This window comes from Larus michahellis, chromosome 3, assembly GCF_964199755.1.
Source record: "Larus michahellis chromosome 3, bLarMic1.1, whole genome shotgun sequence".
Lineage (NCBI taxonomy): Eukaryota > Metazoa > Chordata > Aves > Charadriiformes > Laridae > Larus > Larus michahellis.
The window spans coordinates 11,714,363-11,734,328 of record NC_133898.1 but is presented as its reverse complement, the minus strand read 5'-3'; the positions used below and the strand labels follow the sequence as shown (position 1 = coordinate 11,734,328).

General features: G+C 36.7%; 1 protein-coding gene across 23 annotated transcripts in view; it reads right to left on the bottom strand.

Moving 5' to 3' along the window:
• The window catches only part of CCDC88A (coiled-coil domain containing 88A), a 76,589-nt gene that overhangs the window by 16,504 nt on the left and 40,119 nt on the right, over nucleotides 1-19,966 (bottom strand). For all 23 annotated transcript variants that reach the window (XM_074578586.1, XM_074578589.1, XM_074578587.1 and 20 more), the window contains 13 exons: nucleotides 19,747-19,931; nucleotides 17,459-17,596; nucleotides 13,864-14,934; nucleotides 13,205-13,332; nucleotides 9,158-9,299; nucleotides 8,348-8,524; nucleotides 7,658-7,819; nucleotides 4,580-4,857; nucleotides 4,240-4,383; nucleotides 3,037-3,223; nucleotides 2,514-2,659; nucleotides 1,752-1,844; nucleotides 1,344-1,558 (listed from right to left, as the gene is read on the bottom strand). In XM_074578586.1, coding sequence (XP_074434687.1) covers nucleotides 1,344-1,558; nucleotides 1,752-1,844; nucleotides 2,514-2,659; nucleotides 3,037-3,223; nucleotides 4,240-4,383; nucleotides 4,580-4,857; nucleotides 7,658-7,819; nucleotides 8,348-8,524; nucleotides 9,158-9,299; nucleotides 13,205-13,332; nucleotides 13,864-14,934; nucleotides 17,459-17,596; nucleotides 19,747-19,931 — 3,066 coding nt within the window. The remainder of the gene's footprint in view (nucleotides 1-1,343; nucleotides 1,559-1,751; nucleotides 1,845-2,513; nucleotides 2,660-3,036; nucleotides 3,224-4,239; nucleotides 4,384-4,579; nucleotides 4,858-7,657; nucleotides 7,820-8,347; nucleotides 8,525-9,157; nucleotides 9,300-13,204; nucleotides 13,333-13,863; nucleotides 14,935-17,458; nucleotides 17,597-19,746; nucleotides 19,932-19,966) is intronic.

The window sequence follows — 19,966 nt, the reverse complement described above, 5'->3', positions numbered from 1 at the left end:
TCCACAAGACTCCCAGTTTATATGGAAAAGCAACAGCTGCCTTTTTAAAAAGTCAAAAGTACCTGTTTCGAACCTTAACAGACCCTCAGTCTGGAAAACACTAAGCTTCACAAACTGACACGTTAGCACCAAAAGTGATAAAACGTACCCTCAAACTTACTATTTTCTTCAGTTATTAAAAAAACTACTCACAAATCTGACTTTAAGTTTTCCTGAAATAGTATTTTTAGATGTTTTTAACTTTGACTAAGGTTCTGCAATAAGCACAGAAGAAAAAAATACATCATAATGACTTTAATAGTTTCTAACGGAGCAAATTCATAGCTGGCACAAAACTCAGAATATGGATCTGCTGTCTTTTGAAACCCAAGACACGAAATTTTAAAAAAGTATGGCAAAGATGTTAAGTGAACGTCAATACATGTGTATTCTGATGCTTTTACATGCATAGCCAAAATGCTTTTGGTGCGTAATTATTAAATAGAAACATCACAACCTGATAACTTGGCTGTAATATTATCTCTCAAGTGTTGAGAAATTGGGCATTTTATGATTCATGCCAAGAGCAGACAATAAAAAAAATATAGATATTGAATGTACATACTGCACAGAATCTGGCCTTTCATACTGTGGGCATCCTAAAATGATGGCTCTCAGGCTCTTCAAGGTTAGCAAGTTGTGTCTGGAATATTTGATCTATTCACACCTCTGTACCCTCCTCAGTCTCCCTCTCAGCCACTTAACTCTAATCTTTAGGATCAATAACAATTCACATCTTTCTAACGAGTTATGTCTTTGCATTAACGCTTCCTATTGCATATTTAAATATTATCAAAGTACTACACCGTTGGTTTTGTGAGATGCTGGACAAACACCTTCAGAGAGAAGATCTTTTTGGCAACTAAAGGATGTTAGCACAGCCACAGCTTGGAAAGCACTTCCAAGACAGGGGGAAGGATTCATGCTGGGACAAGAGGGAGAAACAAAATAGGGCACTGGTAGTGGCATCTGACATGCTACCCAAAATTCTGCTCGTCTGACCCAGTAGCCGTGCTTGCTTCATCTTACCCAAGCACTGTAAATGTATTTTAACATTTACATTTAGAGCTACAGAAATGCTAAGAACTAGTTCCTGGCCAAACACTCAAGGAGTTTGCAAGAGGTTAGTATAAATCTGTCATTAATAAATTAATTCAGGCTTTGTTCCTAAAGACTTTAAAAAATTATCTTTAAAAATCCTCCAAAACACACAGCCTTCTCTGAGCACGTCTTAATTTGTAATCACATCAAAAAGATATTTAGCGAAGGATTATTCAAGGGAAAAAATGTTCTGCAGTACTCACTACTACTCTTTTTGGTCCCCAAGGTCTGGCCATCTTCAAGAGAGTTTGAGCCCACAGAGGAACTATCCTGACTGTCCTGGTGGGGCAGCTGAAGAAATCCTTCACTGGATTCTGAACGGGTAGGCGTGAGGGTCACGGACTTCAAACGTTCTCGATTAACATCCTTCTTAGATTTTATCAGCTTCCTCATTTTAAGAGTAATCCAGTTGCCCCTTCTGTTATCAAGAATACAATACATTTATTGCATTCATAATACATATGCCTTCAGACTTTTCCTAATTAGTATGCAAGAACACAGACATAATTCTGCTCCCCTGAAGTTTAACAAAATCTTGATTTTCAGCTGGAACAGAATAGGTATGTCATGGTTTAGATTTGTGTTTATTTTTATATCATGTTCATCATTACCTTCTTGGTGGAGATGGTTCATAAAATTTATACTGATCCATTATCTTCTCCTCCAATTTCTCCTTCTGTCGCCTTAATTCATTTAGCTTGTCACTGCAAACAGAAATTGATGATAATGTATGCTTCAAAAATGTATATATAGCGTGCGAGTAGCATGTTCCTTTGGATATCTGTTATCTCAAAGCTGTCACTTTTCATGAGGGATTCTTATATAATTCTTGTTTCTTATTGAAAAATTAAGAAAGAGACACAGCAAACAAGTAGTCTTACATTTAATGTTATGATATAAAATTGAAAAAAATTCCATTTACCTTTATCACACAACAGACTTTCCCCCCTTTTTAAATAATAATAAAGTACATGTAGGCTCCAACAGAACCATTTAGATGATCACATTTCCTCTTCTCGAATTCACTAAAAAAAGTTTACAGATTACAAAGAAACCTAGGAACACTGCTTGTAGAAGAATGAGGAATAAATAACATTTCTATTCCTCATTTTCGTCATCAGTAATAAACACAGTTCAGTGATCCTTTAGATCCAAAAATATAACGTTCATAGTTTGTGTTATCTGCTTTTCACATATAATTTATATTTTTATTTTAAGCATTTCAGAAGTAGCACACACATTAATTTCTATATAAAACAGAAGCTGGTTTTGGTTTTTTGTTTGTTTGTTGTTTTTTGTTTTTTTTTTTTTTAATAAAAAGGTATTAGTGTAACTGCCCTAATCACAGTAATTCCATTGTTTTAAAAACTCACATGTACTGCCTTTGCTCTACATGGAAGAGATCCTTGCTTTCCATATTCTGCTCAAGTAATGTTCTATTCTGTAGCATTAGTGTCTGAATTTGATCTAGTAGATGTCTGTTTTCCTCCTCCAGATTTCCTTTAAGCTGGCTAAGCAGCTGTTAAAACATATGAAATGGTACATGCATATATATGTGAGCATATTTTACACACAGATAATGAGATTATCAAGAAAACTTAGGTCTTAAAGGAGTCTGATAGTCAAATTAAACAGAAAACTTAAGTAAGTCATGACTCAATTGATAAAAGCCTCTGATACTTTAAATAATTTAAAACAGTTTACCAAAAAAATAAGCCCACATTTTTGTATTGCCTGTACAATAGGCAAATTAATTTGTCTTCAGACCCGCTTCATTATCTATAAACCAAATGACTAATTCTCAAGGACTTCATATGATTTTATGAATCTACAAATACACTTATATAAATATTACAGTGATACCAGTCATGAAGAAATAGCATAATTCTCACATACCTCACATTGATTATTTAGTTTTGTTGATGTAATATCCAGTTGTTGGTACTGTTCTTTGAGTTTAGAAAACTCAGCTTCTAATCGGGTTTGTTCTAGTTTGGAATTGTTCAATAATGTTTTTAAATTCTTATGATCAGTTTGGAGAACTTCATTCTCTCTCAAGAGCTGACTGTATGCATGAGTAAGCCTGGAATTAAAAGACACCAAAAAAGAATACACGCAGATGGAAGGAAACGTATTCATGACCCACATTCCCTCTGAAGCATGAAATTTTCAGGGCTCTATACTACTCCATATAATACATACAAAAATTTCCTAGTATCTCCTACTGTAGGTAAGTCATCTCTTAGTCTAGTTTTCTTAGGTATGCATTCTGCCTTTAAGCCAAACACTCCAGGTTCCCTATATGTTTAAAAATAAAGCAAGATTTCTAAATGAAGACATCACAACTAGTTTAAAGATGCCACTTTTCCAAGAGACAAGAATCTTGCAAAACGGCTAGAATTTCTTGCCAACATAAAATAGCAAGGAAATAGGAACGGCCTAAACTGGCAATCACCGAGGTTGCATATATTGACTCTTGGGCTCACGTTGTCCCTACCAGGCCCTGCCATGTCCCTGTCTAAAAACAACCTCCGGTTCCTACTAATCCTGCTCACACAATGCCAAAGGTAGGAGGCATTTAATTGTGAGCCTCTTTGACAGATGAACAAGTCTTAATGCCTCTGCTGGAGGGTGGAAGTATCATGCTATGTAAATACTACTATTAAACCCGACTACTTACAGCAAGCTATACCTCTGCTGCCGGGTCATGCAGGGCTTCGCCACCCACCGCATTTCTAGTACTACATTTCTACCGTCATTAACCTCACTTATCTCGCCTCTTCAGCACGTCATGCAGAGTGGCTTGCTCCCTCTACAGCTCACAGCCATACTGCACAGTGCTCGGCTGGACACTCCTCAAGACACTATGTAGAATTCAGTATCCTCAGGATATAATACTTATTTTTTGTGGGTTGGTTTTTTTTTTAATCTTGTTCAGTTTTTCTAAAATGACTGTATTGCAGACCAATAGAATGGAGTTGCTATAAGGTATGGATCACAAGTGTCCTGAATTGCAGCATCAGATATTAAGAAATGTGAGAGACTGTACTGGCAATTGCTCAGAGCTCTACTAATACATGTATCAGACTTTTTCTTTACCTTTCATTTTCATCACGAAGTTTTTTACACTCTGCTGCTACACTTTCATGTTTTTCATTTTGCTGCAGCATTTTCTCCTGTTCTATCTTGAGTACTTTCTCCAGTTCTTCCAGCTGCACTTTCTGTTTCAGCAACTGATTGTACCTGCAAACAAAAATCATATTTCTTTTTTTTTTGGAATGACAAGAAAATATGGATATTTTTTGAATGGGTGATCTTTCAAAGTTTTAAGATCTTAATGTTATATTTAAGTAATACTAATTTTATTCATATAAAGCATTTTTTGCCTTTTGGTCAGGAATTGCAGACTCTAATTTTACTCATGCATATTAGTATTTACCTATCTTCTAAGTCCTTATGCTCCACCTCCAGATTTTTGTGTGCAGATTTAAGACTTCCATGTTTAGCAATCAGAGATTCATACTCGGAAGCTTGGCGTTCATGCAGGTGTTCCAATTTCTCATGATCTTTGAGAAGTGAATCATACAATGATTTCAGATCCTCACGCTCCTTGAGTACACATTCGTTCTCATTTTCTAAAGTAGACTGCTGGATCAACAGTTGTGCATTCTGATTCATAAGAGATGTGCTTTGAGAATTAAGGGTGGAATTTTCAACCTGCAGTCATAAACATGTGACAAGAGTTGCAAATTAATTTCATAGTCCGGATTATCTTGTCTATCTCCCCCTACCAAAAGATTTCTTGAGTTTAACCCTTGGCATCTTAGCAATCTTCTTGTTATTCCATTACCTGACAACCTTTAATGGGAACACTTGTGTTCTTGTATCCCTTTAGACAATTTTAGACAATTGAAAGTATTCCAAGAATATTTTCATGGCAGTATTGCAAGAAAGCACTTAAGCATATGCTTAAATTGACATGGAGGGAAGCAACTTATTATCTACCTTCAAATGCCTGTTAAAGTGCTATCTAGATGAGAGGCACATTTTCCTCTGAGCATTGACAGCTCTAGTATCAAAATATATTAGAGAAATGGATCGCCAGTCATCCTCGTATCACAGAAGCCAAATCCAGGATATGACTACAAAAAAAGGAACTTTCATAACAGCATAGATTTAAAAAAAAATAATAATCTTTATTGTACAGAATCTCTATTGTCACCATAAAATCCTTATTGTACCGTATATCCTTTACAATGAGACTTCAAACAGTAGCATCCATTGAACAGAGAGAACGGGAAAGAAAACTGCACCTGGAAGGAACTACCCATATTCTGTTTTACAGAGGAACTGCCATTCATGGTTCTCTTCCAACACCAGTAATGTCAGCTGATCACTTTACGTACGTGTTCTGAGATCTGGTGGAAAGTACTCTTCTTGTAGAAGAGTACAATTTCTCCGATGACTACCTCAGAACAACATTAATGTCCATTAATACAGTAATGCCTTCAACATTAGACAGATGAAAAAAACCAAACAACAAAACCACTTTACTTCGTGTACCTCTGGAAAGATCAACCTAATCTATAATCCTGGGATATCTTGAAGAATTGACAATAGCTAACATGCTTGTCGTCTGACCTGTCTTAGGATAGCTTCCTTCTCTTTCCTGTTCAAGAGATGAAACCCACAAATTACTGAGGCTTCTAATACCCACAGGGTATCTATTTAAGGAAAAAATCTATCACTCCAGTGCACGCTGTTACTAAGGAACAAATCCCTTTCTGTTGGAACTGCAGCATTCTTTGTTACAGATGAGAAAGCTGAACCTTTCATTGGCAATGAAGTAACGTCTGATGGCAAGCGTATGCTGTGGAACTTCCCAGGCTGAACCCCCAGTTTGATTTAGTTCAGAATTCCCAGTTATCCTTTAAGACATACTTTCTCCTGTACGTTCCTTATGGGTATCAGAAGGAATAGCAGAATTACAGTTGCTTAAGAAGTTTTGATATAGTCCACGTAGATCAGCTTAATTGGCACTTCAAGTTTAGCTAATAGTTAATAACTCATTTTCATGAGCATATTTCACCTTTCATTTTGATTTATAGTTGATATAGAGTTGTCACGCAACTTGCCTGAAGCTATGAGCAACATCATTCAGTCACCCCCTGCAACAAAAATGACATTGCTTGGTTGCTTGGTGAGGCTCACCACCAATAAAAATAAAAAGTCAAAGGCAGAAAACACTTCCTCTTCCCAACTCACTGCCTCAATACTTTCAAATATCTGCAGTTAATTAATTCTACAGGTTTATCAGAAACGAAAGGCCTGTGCTGTTGTGCAATTCACGACGCAAAAAAGGAACTACACAGACATTCCTGGGTTTTTTGACAAATGGTATTACAAAATACTCAGAGAGTTCTGAATCCCAGAGATACAGTAGCCTCATGTGTTTAAAATGGTGTATTTCCATGCCCACGTCCACTAATTTTTAAGGACTAGAAGAGACACAGTGCGTGCACCAATGTTCTGTTTTGTTGACAGTCTGGCCAGCCACACAGGGGAGTACTGTGCACTGATTAGATTTCAATGTGGTCGATGGAAAGTGCATCTGTGGTACAACTGTGTTCTGCTTTCCAGAAAGAGACAGGGAGATGACCTGAGGCATTCACAAAATGCATTATTTGTTTACTCATTTAAAGGCTCCTTCACTCCGACTTCCATTCGCCCTCCATCATTTCTGACATTGTTTACTATTTCTGCTGAATTGTGGACTTTGTATTCCCCTCTTTAAATAGTTTTGATTCTTAGATCTCCAAAAAGCATTAGATCCATTAACAAGAATATTTAATTTAGTGGAGAAAAAAAGACAGATATATTTAATGACTCTGTTAAAGTATGAAGAATGACATCTGAATGTTGGCCATAAGAGCTGCAAGATTCCGTGGGCAACCATTTTTATAATTTCCATGGTCACACATTACCTTTTTTTTGCCTCTGAATTATTTGAATTCATTCTTCACATATTTATGTGGTTTTCAAGGGTTTGTGTTTTTTTTTTCTCAAGTCTTCTGTACTTAATAACAGCTTGATTTTCCTCTTAGGTATGGCTTTTTTTTTTTTAACCTCTATTTATAAAAATAGACAAAATACTAAATTTATTAGAGTCTCTTTGAACACATTATTTCCCTGACCTAATTAGGAAGTAAAGAAATTTAAAAAATTATCTTAGACAACTGGATGAGAGAATCTACTCTACTCCTAAGTATAAAGTCAAGAGTTTAAGTTGGACAAGCAAAGGATTTAAACCAACTTCTAGAAATGTTATTATTCATCAGCAAACAAAGTATTATTTGGCTACCCTTAGTGCAGATTATTTGCATTCCTTTCTTTTCCATGTCTGTACCAGAAGCGAAATGTGACTTACAATACATTATTGCCATTCACTTTAAAGCTTTCATTTGAAAAAAACTTTTGAATAAATATTATTTTTCAAAGCCAAATAGGAAAATATTACCTGCAGCTTGGCATTTTGAGTTTGTAGAGTTGTATTTTGTTCCTGTAGAGAAACAGTCTGTCTCTGAAGTGCAAGAATCTGAGCCTGCAGATTGCTGTTCTGTGTCTCAAGTTGCTTTAATTGTGTCTTCAGTGCTTGCTTCTCTGCCTGCAGTGTAGCATTCTTTGAACATTAAAAAAAGATAAGTTGAGTTCACAGCTACTTACTGAACTTCAAGAAAAAAAACAAACATACAAACATTTCTCCAAAAGAAACAAAGCAGAATGACTTCACAGAGATTTACAGGGTGGAACAAAACTGTAAATCACCTTATATAAAAGTAACACACCGTAATATTGTCATCACTGGTTAAGATTGAAAAAATTCGGTAACTAATATTGTGCCTATGGAAAAACAGTAGAGAAATCTCCATGACTCATGTAAATAAGGATTATATAAGAGGGATTTAAGAGATATCTGTGGATTCAAAAGGGCAAATTTGGGTTTCCACATTTCCTTTTAAAGGCTGGTCAAGTGCATCTGTCAGAGCAGAATCCAGCTGCGTCACAAACTATATTTAATTCAGATTCTGCTTGGTACGTAAATGAGGTGATAAATTGCATACCTTCTTAACAATACTCTCATTCATATTACTGAAACAGCGCACAACAAATAATTAAAATCAGAATAATATTAAAAAACACATCTTACGTTCCTTTCTACTTCAATTAATCTATCTTTAACTTTCAGTAATTCTCTAGTAGTTTCCTGATTTTCTTTCTCCCACTTATTGACAGATTGATTTTCTTCTCCACTTCTTGGAGGAGAATTCTGAACCATCCTTTCCTCTTCTTGTCTTTGCTTGAGAGCTTCGTAGTTCTTTTTCACCTGAAATTATTTAGGACAACTCGCATTAGGTTTGGAATTTTCCATTTTCTACATCCTAATTTATTACATGACCGTACCGCTTTTCAAAGAACAGAAATTGCTGTGTTACTCTATTTGTAAATTTGCTTTTTGTATATGTTTGGAGAGATGATGTACAAATTCTTTATGAATATGGATAGCTCAACCCTAGCAAACACATCTCTAGCAGAAAGAGACCTTTATTTCCTCTTTTATTTCAGTGCTTTTAACTGTATTCCCCAACATATAAAGTCCTACAACCAAGGAGACTGTATGTTTTGGTTTTTCTTAACCAGCCCATTCAGGCTGTTCAAGGTAGATCAGAAAATGTAACTGAAAACTACTACTTTCGGCATTCCAAATCAAATCAACTTGAAATTATTTACACACCCGACATTCTGAATGACCAATGAATAAACTCCACAACTTTTCATGTTATTTCAACACTGGGCCCGTATTATCGCAGTCTCAAAAAGCAGTCATACGTTTGTCCTGTTTTATATTACCCGAACAATGCCCATCTTTTGCTGTCTTACACAAAAGGTCAAGCGTAGAAATAACAATAGCTGGTATAGGAGTAATTTAATCTTACAGAAAAAGTGTCATTTTCCTTACTGTTTTAAGTTCCTGACGGAGTTGCTGGTTTAAATTTGTTGATTCTTCTAAACGAGCTTCCAAAGCAGCAATTTTTTCTTCTTTTATTTCGAGAGACTTCTTAAGTGTAGATTCTAATTTTGACTCCAGAAGCTTGTACCTACTGATGAATGACATCACACACAAAAAGTCTGTATTTCAAAAAATTATCTGAGGTATTTGAATTGCAAAACATTCTGACACAGTAGCCTCATAGCTACATTCAAAAATGCTTGAATGCTGACTCTATTCAAAAGCACAAAGACACCTCAGTATTAGCATCAAGTCCTATGTCTAAAACAAACAGAAGATGGTAGTGAAAACCATTTCTGTAAAACATCAGACATACAAAAAGGCATGTTCAGCCACAGCAGTAGGGCGCTGACTTTATTTGGATCATTAGCGTGTGTGTGATGACAGCACTTCCTTCTGGCTCCGCTCCAGCGAATCCAGCAGGGACCTGGACTAAATTAGAAAGTGAAGTATTTGGAGAGCAAGATTTTCATCAATTTCCACTTCCTGCCAGCTCACAAAGAGGAGGCACGAGGGAAGGAGATGGAACACAGTACTTTGCAGGTGCATGCTCATTTGATGTATGAATGTGCAAATTGCTCACTCAGCCCAGCTGCTGATATTTTAAGACTGTTACCACTCCCGACTTGTAAACCTTCCATTTTTTACCATAATTACAATATTGTAGGGCACCTAAAAAACCCAAACCGCATACTTGGGAGAGAAGCGGTCAGATTTAGAATATATCCGTTTAGAACAGTGTCTCCTTTTTAGAAAATACTGAAAACCACACTCGTTAATCACTTTAAGCAGTTCAGTCATTGTACACGTGCTCTGAATCTGGAAAACATCCCACTTCTCCACACAGTAGGAAAAACGAAAACAAACCAGTAATATCCCAGTTTTTAATCTTGACTGCTGAAGAATCCATCAGTTTAGGGAACGGAAATAGACTGCAAGAGACTCCTGAAGGAACAGCATTAGATCGAGTCAGGAACTGGAGCAGAAGACCAAGGGTAAGAGAATTAATAAGTAGAAAGCTGTCCAGTAGCATCGTGTAGTAGGATAAGAATCCTAGATTTTAAGGTATGACAAGTAATTCTTGGGGACTTAAGAAACAGTAGGCAGTCTATTACTAGTAGAATAGATGGCGTTTCATCTTCTTGAGTTGAAAAACATATTCAGCTACAAATAGGAATTTCTGTTACTGGGAAGTTATACGATTATGTAGAAAGCAATGAAGTCTTAGTGACCATCTTTGGAGACCAAATATCCAGTTTCCTTCTGAACGCCTAAATAATGCAAGATGGTACAAATTTTCAAATATCTTCGAGATCTGTGTATTTCAGACTCAGGGTCAAAATCCATAAGCCTGTTTGTCTAAAGACTGCCATTTGAAAGGCAACAGGAGACGGAAAAAACTTCAAAGTTAACTCATCAAACATGGTCAGTTTAGGCCCCAACAGAAAGAATCTCAAGTGCTACCAAGAACATTCAACAGAAAACGCAAGCAGCTCTCTCCAACCAGGGAGAGAAAAACTGCGCATTTTTAATTTCTATCATCAAGATCAGAGAAGCAATTTTGGCCATAATGAACCTAGCTTTCTACAGGCCTGAAGAAATAATTGCTAATGCCTCACCTACATAACAATATAAGGAAAGAAATCCGGGTACCTTTTGGATGAATGAAAAAGTTGAGAATAACAGAAAGGCAGGATAGCGGCAGACCAAAATTTCAAACCAACCAACGTTCCCCACTTTGAAAACAAATATTGCCCATTCACAACCTCTCCTGTTCTACAAGAAGTTTGGGAAGAAGCTCAAAACAGCAGCATAGCCCAAATTCCTTCACATCTAAAACTATTCAGCCACCAGCCTGAGCTCTGAGCTAGGCTTTAGATAACTTTCTGGGTAAGCTTCAAGATGTAATGCTTACAGCATACCTCCCCCTAGATCAGCCTGAATAGGCACCTCATACCCAGTCTGACACCCAAATATCTTGTACCATCAAATATTCCACCTGCATTTATGCTGCTTTCACACGGTCAGTGCTGGACAGTCAAGTTTGCTGTGAACACCTTTCTAGACAGGCATTATCTCCTACTGCAAGGCAATCTGCAAAGAATTAAGCACGAGCTGTTCTTACGGCAGTGCAGCTGAGTAGCTCCAAATTACAAGAGATATAATGCCAGCAGTAGGCATTTGCCAAGTGCAGGTCAACCAGTGTGCAATGCTTCAGCCTGCTCCCTGGGCTGTGCTCTTAATATATAATACATACATAGCAAAAAATGCACAGGGACTCCTTGAAAAAGAATACCCACTAGAAGAGAACTACGGGGACGTGGGGGAAAATGAAAAGAAAATGAACTCATTTGTTTAATTCCCACACACAACTAACCTGGAAGCAAAGGAAGAAATGAAACGGGTCACGATAGGTGCCAGAAGTATGTTAAAAGTTCATTTACAGATTATAATTTAATGAAAGCTGGATTAAACTCTACATTCCACAGAGACATGTAACTCCAAATTTTCTTCCAAATTATAATTTATAGATCCCATATAACATCACTCAGTAAAATGCGAAGGAAACACTACTATTATATGTTCCAAAGTTATAAGTCATATTATGTCACAAACCAACTAACCTATGACAAGTGAACCTACAACATTTGATCTTCTGATCTTTGTGAAGGACAAGTGCCATTGTCTGGAAAGCAGAAGTAGACTCAAATATTTTCACGTAGTGTAATTTGCAAAAGCATCTTTACAGAGCAATATTCTCTCCCTTTGCAGGAGCACTCAGCCCAACCACTTGGAACCTACATCATTTAGAAAAGTGGTTCTCAGTCTGGACTTCTTCATCTAAGCAGTTTAAGCTTCAACTCAGATCAAGGACTGGTTTTTCTTTGCATGGTATATTCACCTAAGGACAAACCAAATGCATACTGTGCACTCTGTGCTACACAGTAACGCTTAAATCAGAAGAAATCACACCAGTCAATGTTCTGAGGACTTTTCTTGACAGAAGAACTCCTCATCTGTGAGCTGAGAAAGGTAGATGAAAGACAGCAGCAGAAAACAAGAGGTGGTAACAGATTCTCCCTACAGGATTCTGGCACCGCCCCAGTAACAGAGCACTGGCAGCAAGAAAGGGAAACTGAAGAAAAAAAAAATAAAAATTGTTTGGTTTTCTCTTGATGCAGAAAGGCCCAAAATCAATCTACGTGTTCATGACAATCAATTGTAATAACAGATCACGACAGCAGCTTTTCTTTTCTTTTTTCTTTTTTTTTTTGTTTTATAAAAAGCACAACTGAATAGCCTCGTGAAAGACAGACTGGCTAGAAGCCCATACGAGTCTGCTTTTCTCCTGTCACAAATTTTCCCTAAATCCCTGCAGGATAAGACAGAACACAACACACAGTAGAGGAAACAGATGTCAGGATAGCAGCTGCTTTGTAACGGCAGGTGTGGTAGAGCAACAGAGCCACTGCAGAGTTTTGGAGACGCTCAAGCACTGGATGCTTCCACACCAGCGCGAGTGGGACTGCAAACGGCTTCCTTTTGGTAGGAAAAATCAGACGGAAACAGTTGTAAGGAAAGATAGAGACAGTTTAAGGTAACCACTATGTGACAAAAGCATAAAAAACATTTCTATCAGTCAAGCAGTCAAAAAGGAAAAAAAAAAAAAAACACACTTTGGGCCTACTATCTTTTACTGCTGCTGTTCCTGCTGCTAACTAGAACATAAACCACTTCCATTTTGCATTAACTGTATCTACTGACATACTTCAAGAAATGTCTTAGTAACGAAGAGTGGTGACTCACTTTCACAGACAGCTGAACGTAAAAGCACATCAACTACCTTTTAATTTCAAAGAACAGCAAGTTCCATTTTGGGTCTATTAGTGTGCCTTAAAAATCAAAGAGTACGCACAAAACCAGCCTGTAAAACCACTTTATGCCTAAAAAACCCCAAATCTCTACACTCTTCCAGGTAGGCCTTGCCATTCTCACCTGTCATCGCTGCTCTGTTCATCGTGCAAGAGACGCTCTTTGTTTAAGCCTATTTTTTCAAGTTCGTGGGCAAGTTTTTCCAGATCATTGTTCATTTGTTGAGTCTTCAATTTTTCATTCACCAAGTCCTTACACGGAAAAAAATTACCGCCAGTATTATCATACAAATAATGTAGTCTTAATTCTAGAAGCACTGAGGCAAGAGTCCTTTATCACTACATGACTTGAATAACTCAATGTCAACCCTCCTGTCCTTCCAATTGCTAGCCTTCAGCTCTATCAGACATTATGTTGTAATTATAACAGGATTTCACTGCTTACTCTCTTCCTTTCTGTAGAGCTTCCCTTTCAAATTTCGTCTAGAACATTATGGCGAAGGGGAAACACTTCAGCCAGAACAAATGCTAACATGAAGAATCTGAACAATGTTCATGTAACAAAGGCTCCGTGACAGTCTCTAAGCAACTTTACCGAATTAAGTGCAATATGGTTCTATTATTCAGTTTGATTATCTAACACTTTCCCTATTGTAACCATTAGAGATGCTAATAGTATACAGATTAAAGCATAAAAAATACAAACTTTTTTCAAAAATACAGCTATAATTTCTCTACATTACAAACAGATTATGACAGGAATGGTAATTAATTTCTGTTTACCTCTCGTAAAGTGACAAGGGTTTTCTTATCAATGGTAGCTCTTTTGACAAGTTCTTTATTTTCTTTTTCTAGTTCTTTCAGGCGTACACATGACTCTTTATATACGACTATTTCTTTAAATAGAGATTTATTTTCCTTTTCCAGATTACTGATTTTTACATTGTTTTCTTCTAAAGTACTATCTTTAATTTCTGCTTGTTGTCGAAGCCTTTTATTTTCTTTTTCTAGCTGTTTCTTATCTTTTTCCAGTTGAGAAGTCTCTTGTTCTAACAACTTATTCTCCTTTTCCAATTGCTCTAGGCGCTTACTAGAGATTTTTAACTCCTCTAAGTTCTTTTGCAGAGTCTGATTTTCAGTCTCTAAATCCTGTAATTCACTTTCTAATTGCTGAATCTTCTTATTGCTGTTTTCAAGGGCTTTCTGTAGCCTCTGGTTTTCCGTGTCTAGGCCTTGGTAGCTGACTTCCAAGCGTTCAGTTTTCTTAAACGAGGCTTTCATGAGTTCAAGGCTCTTTTTAAGTTGCTCCTTTTCACTCTCCAGTTCCTTATTTTCTAGTTGTAATTGCGCCACTTTAATACTTGTACACTTCAAGGATTCAATTGTTCTTCTTAATTCCAAATTTTCTTCATCAAGTTGTGAATTCTCCTTTTCTAAGGATTCTAATTGAAAAGTGAGATTTTTTAGACTATCCAAAGTTTTTTTGAGTTTTCTGTTTTCCATTTCCAGGTCTGAGTTTTCTTGTTCTAAGGCCTCGATCTTCTCACAAGTAATTTTTAAGTTAGTAATTTTTTTCTGTAATAATTCATTTTCCTTCTCCAGACGATGCAGCTCATTCTCAAGTTCTTCTGCTCTCTCCCCTTTCTCTTTATAGTGTTCCAGTTCTTTCCTGACTTGCTTTTTTTCAAATTCACTCTTATTTAACTTGCTACTGGTCTCTTTAATAGACTCATGAAGGATTTTATTTTCTTTTTCAATTTCTTTCATTCTCGCTTCAGCACTGATTTGTGAGCGTTGTCTCAGAGAAGCTACAGTTTGATTCAAATGTTCATTTTCTTGTTCTAATAGTTTAATCTAATTTGGGGGGAAAAATTGTAAACTCTGGTGAGCGACAGGCCAACAAGTAATTACTTCCACATATAAACTGAAAGCTACTAACATAATAAGATTACATCACATTTCTCTTCTATTTTCAGTTTCAGAAAAATTTCTCTTCCTCTACTGGTATTTAGTTGCAGCATTACAAACATTGTATACATACACAGGTGGAAGTTTGACAACAAAATAAGTTAAAGTGAATCTTCAGATATCTTCCTCTTGGGTATTAGTAGATAACATAACAATAAAACTAATGAAGCATAAACAAACCAGAACAAATCTCTATTTCATAGCTTCATTTCATTTTCATTTGTGTTTACCCAGATTTAGATTATTTTTCTTAAACTCTGTAATTTCCAGAGACGTGTGTCCACAAAGAACAGAAGTGCAGTCAAGTTTTAAACCAAACTGGAGACAGGGGAAGGTGTGGGGTCGCAAAAGTCTCTTTATTTCACTTGGGAAAAATAGAGGTGATCTGTGGAATATGAGGGCATCCTGATCACAGTCAGTAACATTTTGGGAAGAAACACAAAGTTACATTTATTTTTGAGTTAAAAAGAACCCTTGGACATGCTGTTCCAAAACAGCTTCCAGGGAAATTAAATCGTATTAGAACTGAATTATTTTCTTAGGTAACATATTCCCAGATCTGCTTCAAGGATAAAGGCAGCATTTACATCTTAATTTTTAGTATTTCTTGACTTTTTCAGTTACTCCAAATCATTTTAAATTATTTGGGTATGTAACAGTAGACATCAAAACCCAGAAAACTTTTAGATCAATATTTGAGAACACACTAATAACATAGCATAAGGGATGTTTCAACAATAAACTGTTTTGGAGAAAAGCAAAAGTGCTAGTTCCAATGGAAAACAGACTGGGAAAATTACAGACTGTTCTTTCATATTTAAGTCTGAATGTAACTATTAATTACAAGATCTACAGCTCGGTTCCCAGCAATAACAAAATGTTCTGAAACGATTAGTGACAAACTAATTAACAAGTGCCTAAAAACACAACTCTGTAACACTTCTTTACATAATCGGGCATGTTACTGAACACGCACAAATACTTTCCATGAATTCTGCTTCTACGATCCAAACTTAACAGAAAATCATGATCAATACCTCCATAATTTTTGATTAAATCAAATGAACCTTGTATAGTCGACTCCGGTAAGTTTCAGCACAGGATTTGTAAAAAACATGAAAGAGGAGCTGTGACGGGTTAGCAGCATAAGTATATTATTTTTAAGCAGAAATAGTCACACTGAAATGTGAGTCCTACTCTAACACATTTAAAACAACATACATATCCCTGATGGTTGAATTGGGAGTTATGAATTAGTCCAGAAAGTTTTACTCCTTTTTTCCCTAGAGTACACTTCTAACACAAGATATAAATCAATTATTGTAACAATGAACACTTTTAAACTAGACAAACTGACATATTTTCTTTAAAATTATCCCAAATGTTCTCTTTAAATGAAAGTAAAGTTTCAATTCAAGCTTTTTTTTTTTCCTTTCTTTCTTTTTTAAGTCTGGAATTTCATTTACAGATTAAACTGTGACTTTAAAAATTTTCAGGATTTTTGAAATACAATATTCTGTATTCCAAAATACCATACTTTTAAATTAAACTTAAAAAAAAAAGTCAATCTCACCAACAAGTATCAGTGGAATTTATAAAAGACAACTACAGTTCTAATTCTGAAGGACTTGATTACTAAATATGGGATTTCCAGAAGTTTCCGTAATTCTTGTTTCCTAGTGGTTGCCTTCCACAGGTCCTCTGCAGAGCCCTTTAGAAGGTGTCAGCCCCCATTAGGTACGATACACTGGTGACGTTCAGTACCCTCCCAAACACAGCTCAAATCTTTCATAAAGACCCAGATGCCAGTTTCTGGAAATCAAAAATAAATTCTGCTATCCACCTACAAGTCACAGACAGAAAACATTCTAGTAGAAGGGAACATTATGGAGCTGGATACGATGGCTGCTACCGCAGATACAAAAGACTGTGAGCGACACAGGAGGAAGAGAGTCAGCAGCAGAGCGGCTCTGCTATTCTGGTCTCCGTCAGGTCCCTTCCAGGGACAGGCTGCTGTAATTCTCATTAATACTCCGACATTACTTCAAACACTGCCCAGCTGTCTGGAACCTGCTTTCCTCCATTGAGAGGTGTCTGGCTTACCTCCAAAAGTTCCCTATTTTCTGTTTTGGCTGAGCTACGCCCTCTAAGCAGCTATAGCAAATGCACAGCCCATGAAAGCCATGGAAACATTACAAAACACTAAAAAGTTCTAAAACTAACAGTAAAGCCTCAGCTAAAAATGAGTCACGCCTCTCCCTGGCAGCAGGTCTTAGACAAGCTATTTTGCTGCAGAATTGTCCTTTTAGCAAATCTGCAACATTTACAATCCCTTTATGCCTGCAAAAAAGTACAAAAGGAGAACAGTACAGTACAATGCAGCACTAAGACTTTTGATTCTGCTACTCACCTGTCGCTCAGAGTTTTCTCGAAGAGTTTCAAGCATCTTTTCAAGCTGTGCTTTTTCTTTCATCAAATCTTTACTTAAATTTTGACTGTTCTGAAGATTTTGTTTCTCTTGGCTAATTTCATTCTCTAGCTCTTCAAGCTATGGAAGAAGAAACAAATTTTTTAAAACTTACTTGAAAATGACAATAGTATTACTCTTAGCTGAATTAAAGGTTGCCTTCTAGAAATGAATAAAGAAGATTAAAGGAAAGAATAAAATGGAATTTTCTATTCTTTATCTGAAAAAATTCATCTCTTCTAGGAATAAGTTTACTTCTGCCAGAATTTTCTCCCTGGCTCAGATCACATCCATAAAGTACTGTGGCATAAAAAAAAATTGGTCAGATTTTATTAGGCTCTGGATATTTTCCCAAGCATCTTTTTTTCTTTTAAAATTCCATTTCAGTGAGATTTATACCGCTCCTCCAAGTCCCTTTTTAACTTACAAGGGTCAAATATTGTTTGATCTTATTTAACTAGTTCAAGAGATGCTCATGATGATTCCTTGGGAACTAAATATACAAGTTTGTTTTGTCAAATGGGTCCAACTCTCTTAATGTCACCCCACAGCAAAACTATTTATGAGTGAAAATGACTGAGTGTGATTTTTCTCTCACATCTAAGGTATAATTAGTTATTTGGAAGCAACACACTGTATTTTCAAACAATCATCTGCTGGAAGGTTTACATACTATGTGAACTCCGTCCACATTCCCCAGTCCTAGAGGAATCCAGACATAACTCTGACCCCTGGCAGGGGGAATACGTTTAGAAGCAAATTATCTGAACTATACGTTAAGTTGGTGCTAAATAGTACTGAGAAATAAAAATCACAAAAAGGTAGCAGAATGAAATTTGTTCCTCAGTGAAGCAATTTGTTGATCGGAAATATGCAAAACGCATGGCATCAACTAGGCCAGGACCTGAATTAAATCCTTCTCTGTGGAAGAGAATACCAATGCTTGGGCGGTCCTTTGCTTCCCTCTGCCTCTTCCTCTCACATTCAGATTTTCCTGGACCCTTGCTTAGCAGGCCAATGCATGTTTTACAGGGATATTGGCACTTTCACTGGTTTTTGCAGAGGAGGAGTAACTGGCTCCGACACCCCGGCAGGGATGCAGTCAGCCCCCCTCTGGGAACCAAACTTGCCCATCATCTGCCCAGTGGGCACTGGGAGCTCCTGTAGTCACTGTATCTTGTATCTGTTAAGACTCGATCCTAGCGGTTTAAGAGAAAGCGTGTCCTGGTGGCAGCAGACTGCGTATACAGGATTCAGATTTTTCAGATTCACTTTTTTCAACTTCACGCTTTTTGCTGAAGTGATCACTGTTCAGAACATCGTTTTTAGGGGCAAGTGAGAAAAAGGACATGTTGCCAGACATCCAAAGTGGTAAGAACAGTATCAGACAACCACAAGGACCTACTGTTGCTTGCTTCTTATACCTGTTCCTTTCTGTTGTACCCTCCTCGCTGCCTTTCTGGTACTGTACAGAAATTCAAAGCAGCACACAGGCTGCTGCAAGAAATACCATGTTGTTAAGAAATCAAAAAGAGTACGGAAGTATGGAATACAGAAGGGATTTCTTCAATTTACTTTTTTTAATTATCTCTTACCCACTCATCTCTAAGAATGGTCTCTCTAACATAGCTTTTACTTCAGCAAATATTTCAGAAACTTTAGACATTTCACTCCACTGTAATTAGTCCTCATATGTATTTGATATACGTGATTTGGGGAGTAAAATATTGCAGATCAGCACAGATAAATCTGGCAAACTCCTCCTCACTTGCCCATCAATTCCTCGTCCCATCTTCTCTCAGTTATGGAGGACGTGACCAAGTTTTCTGCTTAGGTGAAGACTAGCTGCTATCTCTATGTACACATCCTTTCCCCTGCTGAATAATTACAAAAATTAAAATAACGTTCTCAGGTATCATAAAAACACTTTCATTACTCATTATGTCCCCAGTATTAACACATTGATTTTTTTTTTCCCCTCACTGATAAAAGACCTTTCTGAATAAAATGGTCACATTCTTACATCAATAAAAAAGCATAACTAAACAAGAGAAAAACCTCTCTGAGGTGGTTTTCTTTTTTACCGTAAACTTACAAACACCATAACACCATTTAGACCCTAGTAATACTTCACCCAAAATAACAGCAACTCATAAAATTGCCCTTTAGGAAGAAGATGGTAAGGAACATTAGGCAACTCATACACAATGCAAACATACAGTGATGATTACCTTTTTGCTAAGTCTTTGGTTTTCTTTTTCCATTTTCAGAATCCTTGAACTACTGCCTTCTACAGAACCCACTGCACTCTGTAGTTCTTCCACTGTCTTTAGCAGACTTTGGTTTTCCATTTCCAGCTTCAGTAATCTGCTTGATGTCAGTTCATTTACTTCATGACCAAGTGACTTCTGTGGCACTGTAAGAGAAAAACACCATTAAAAAAAAAAAAAA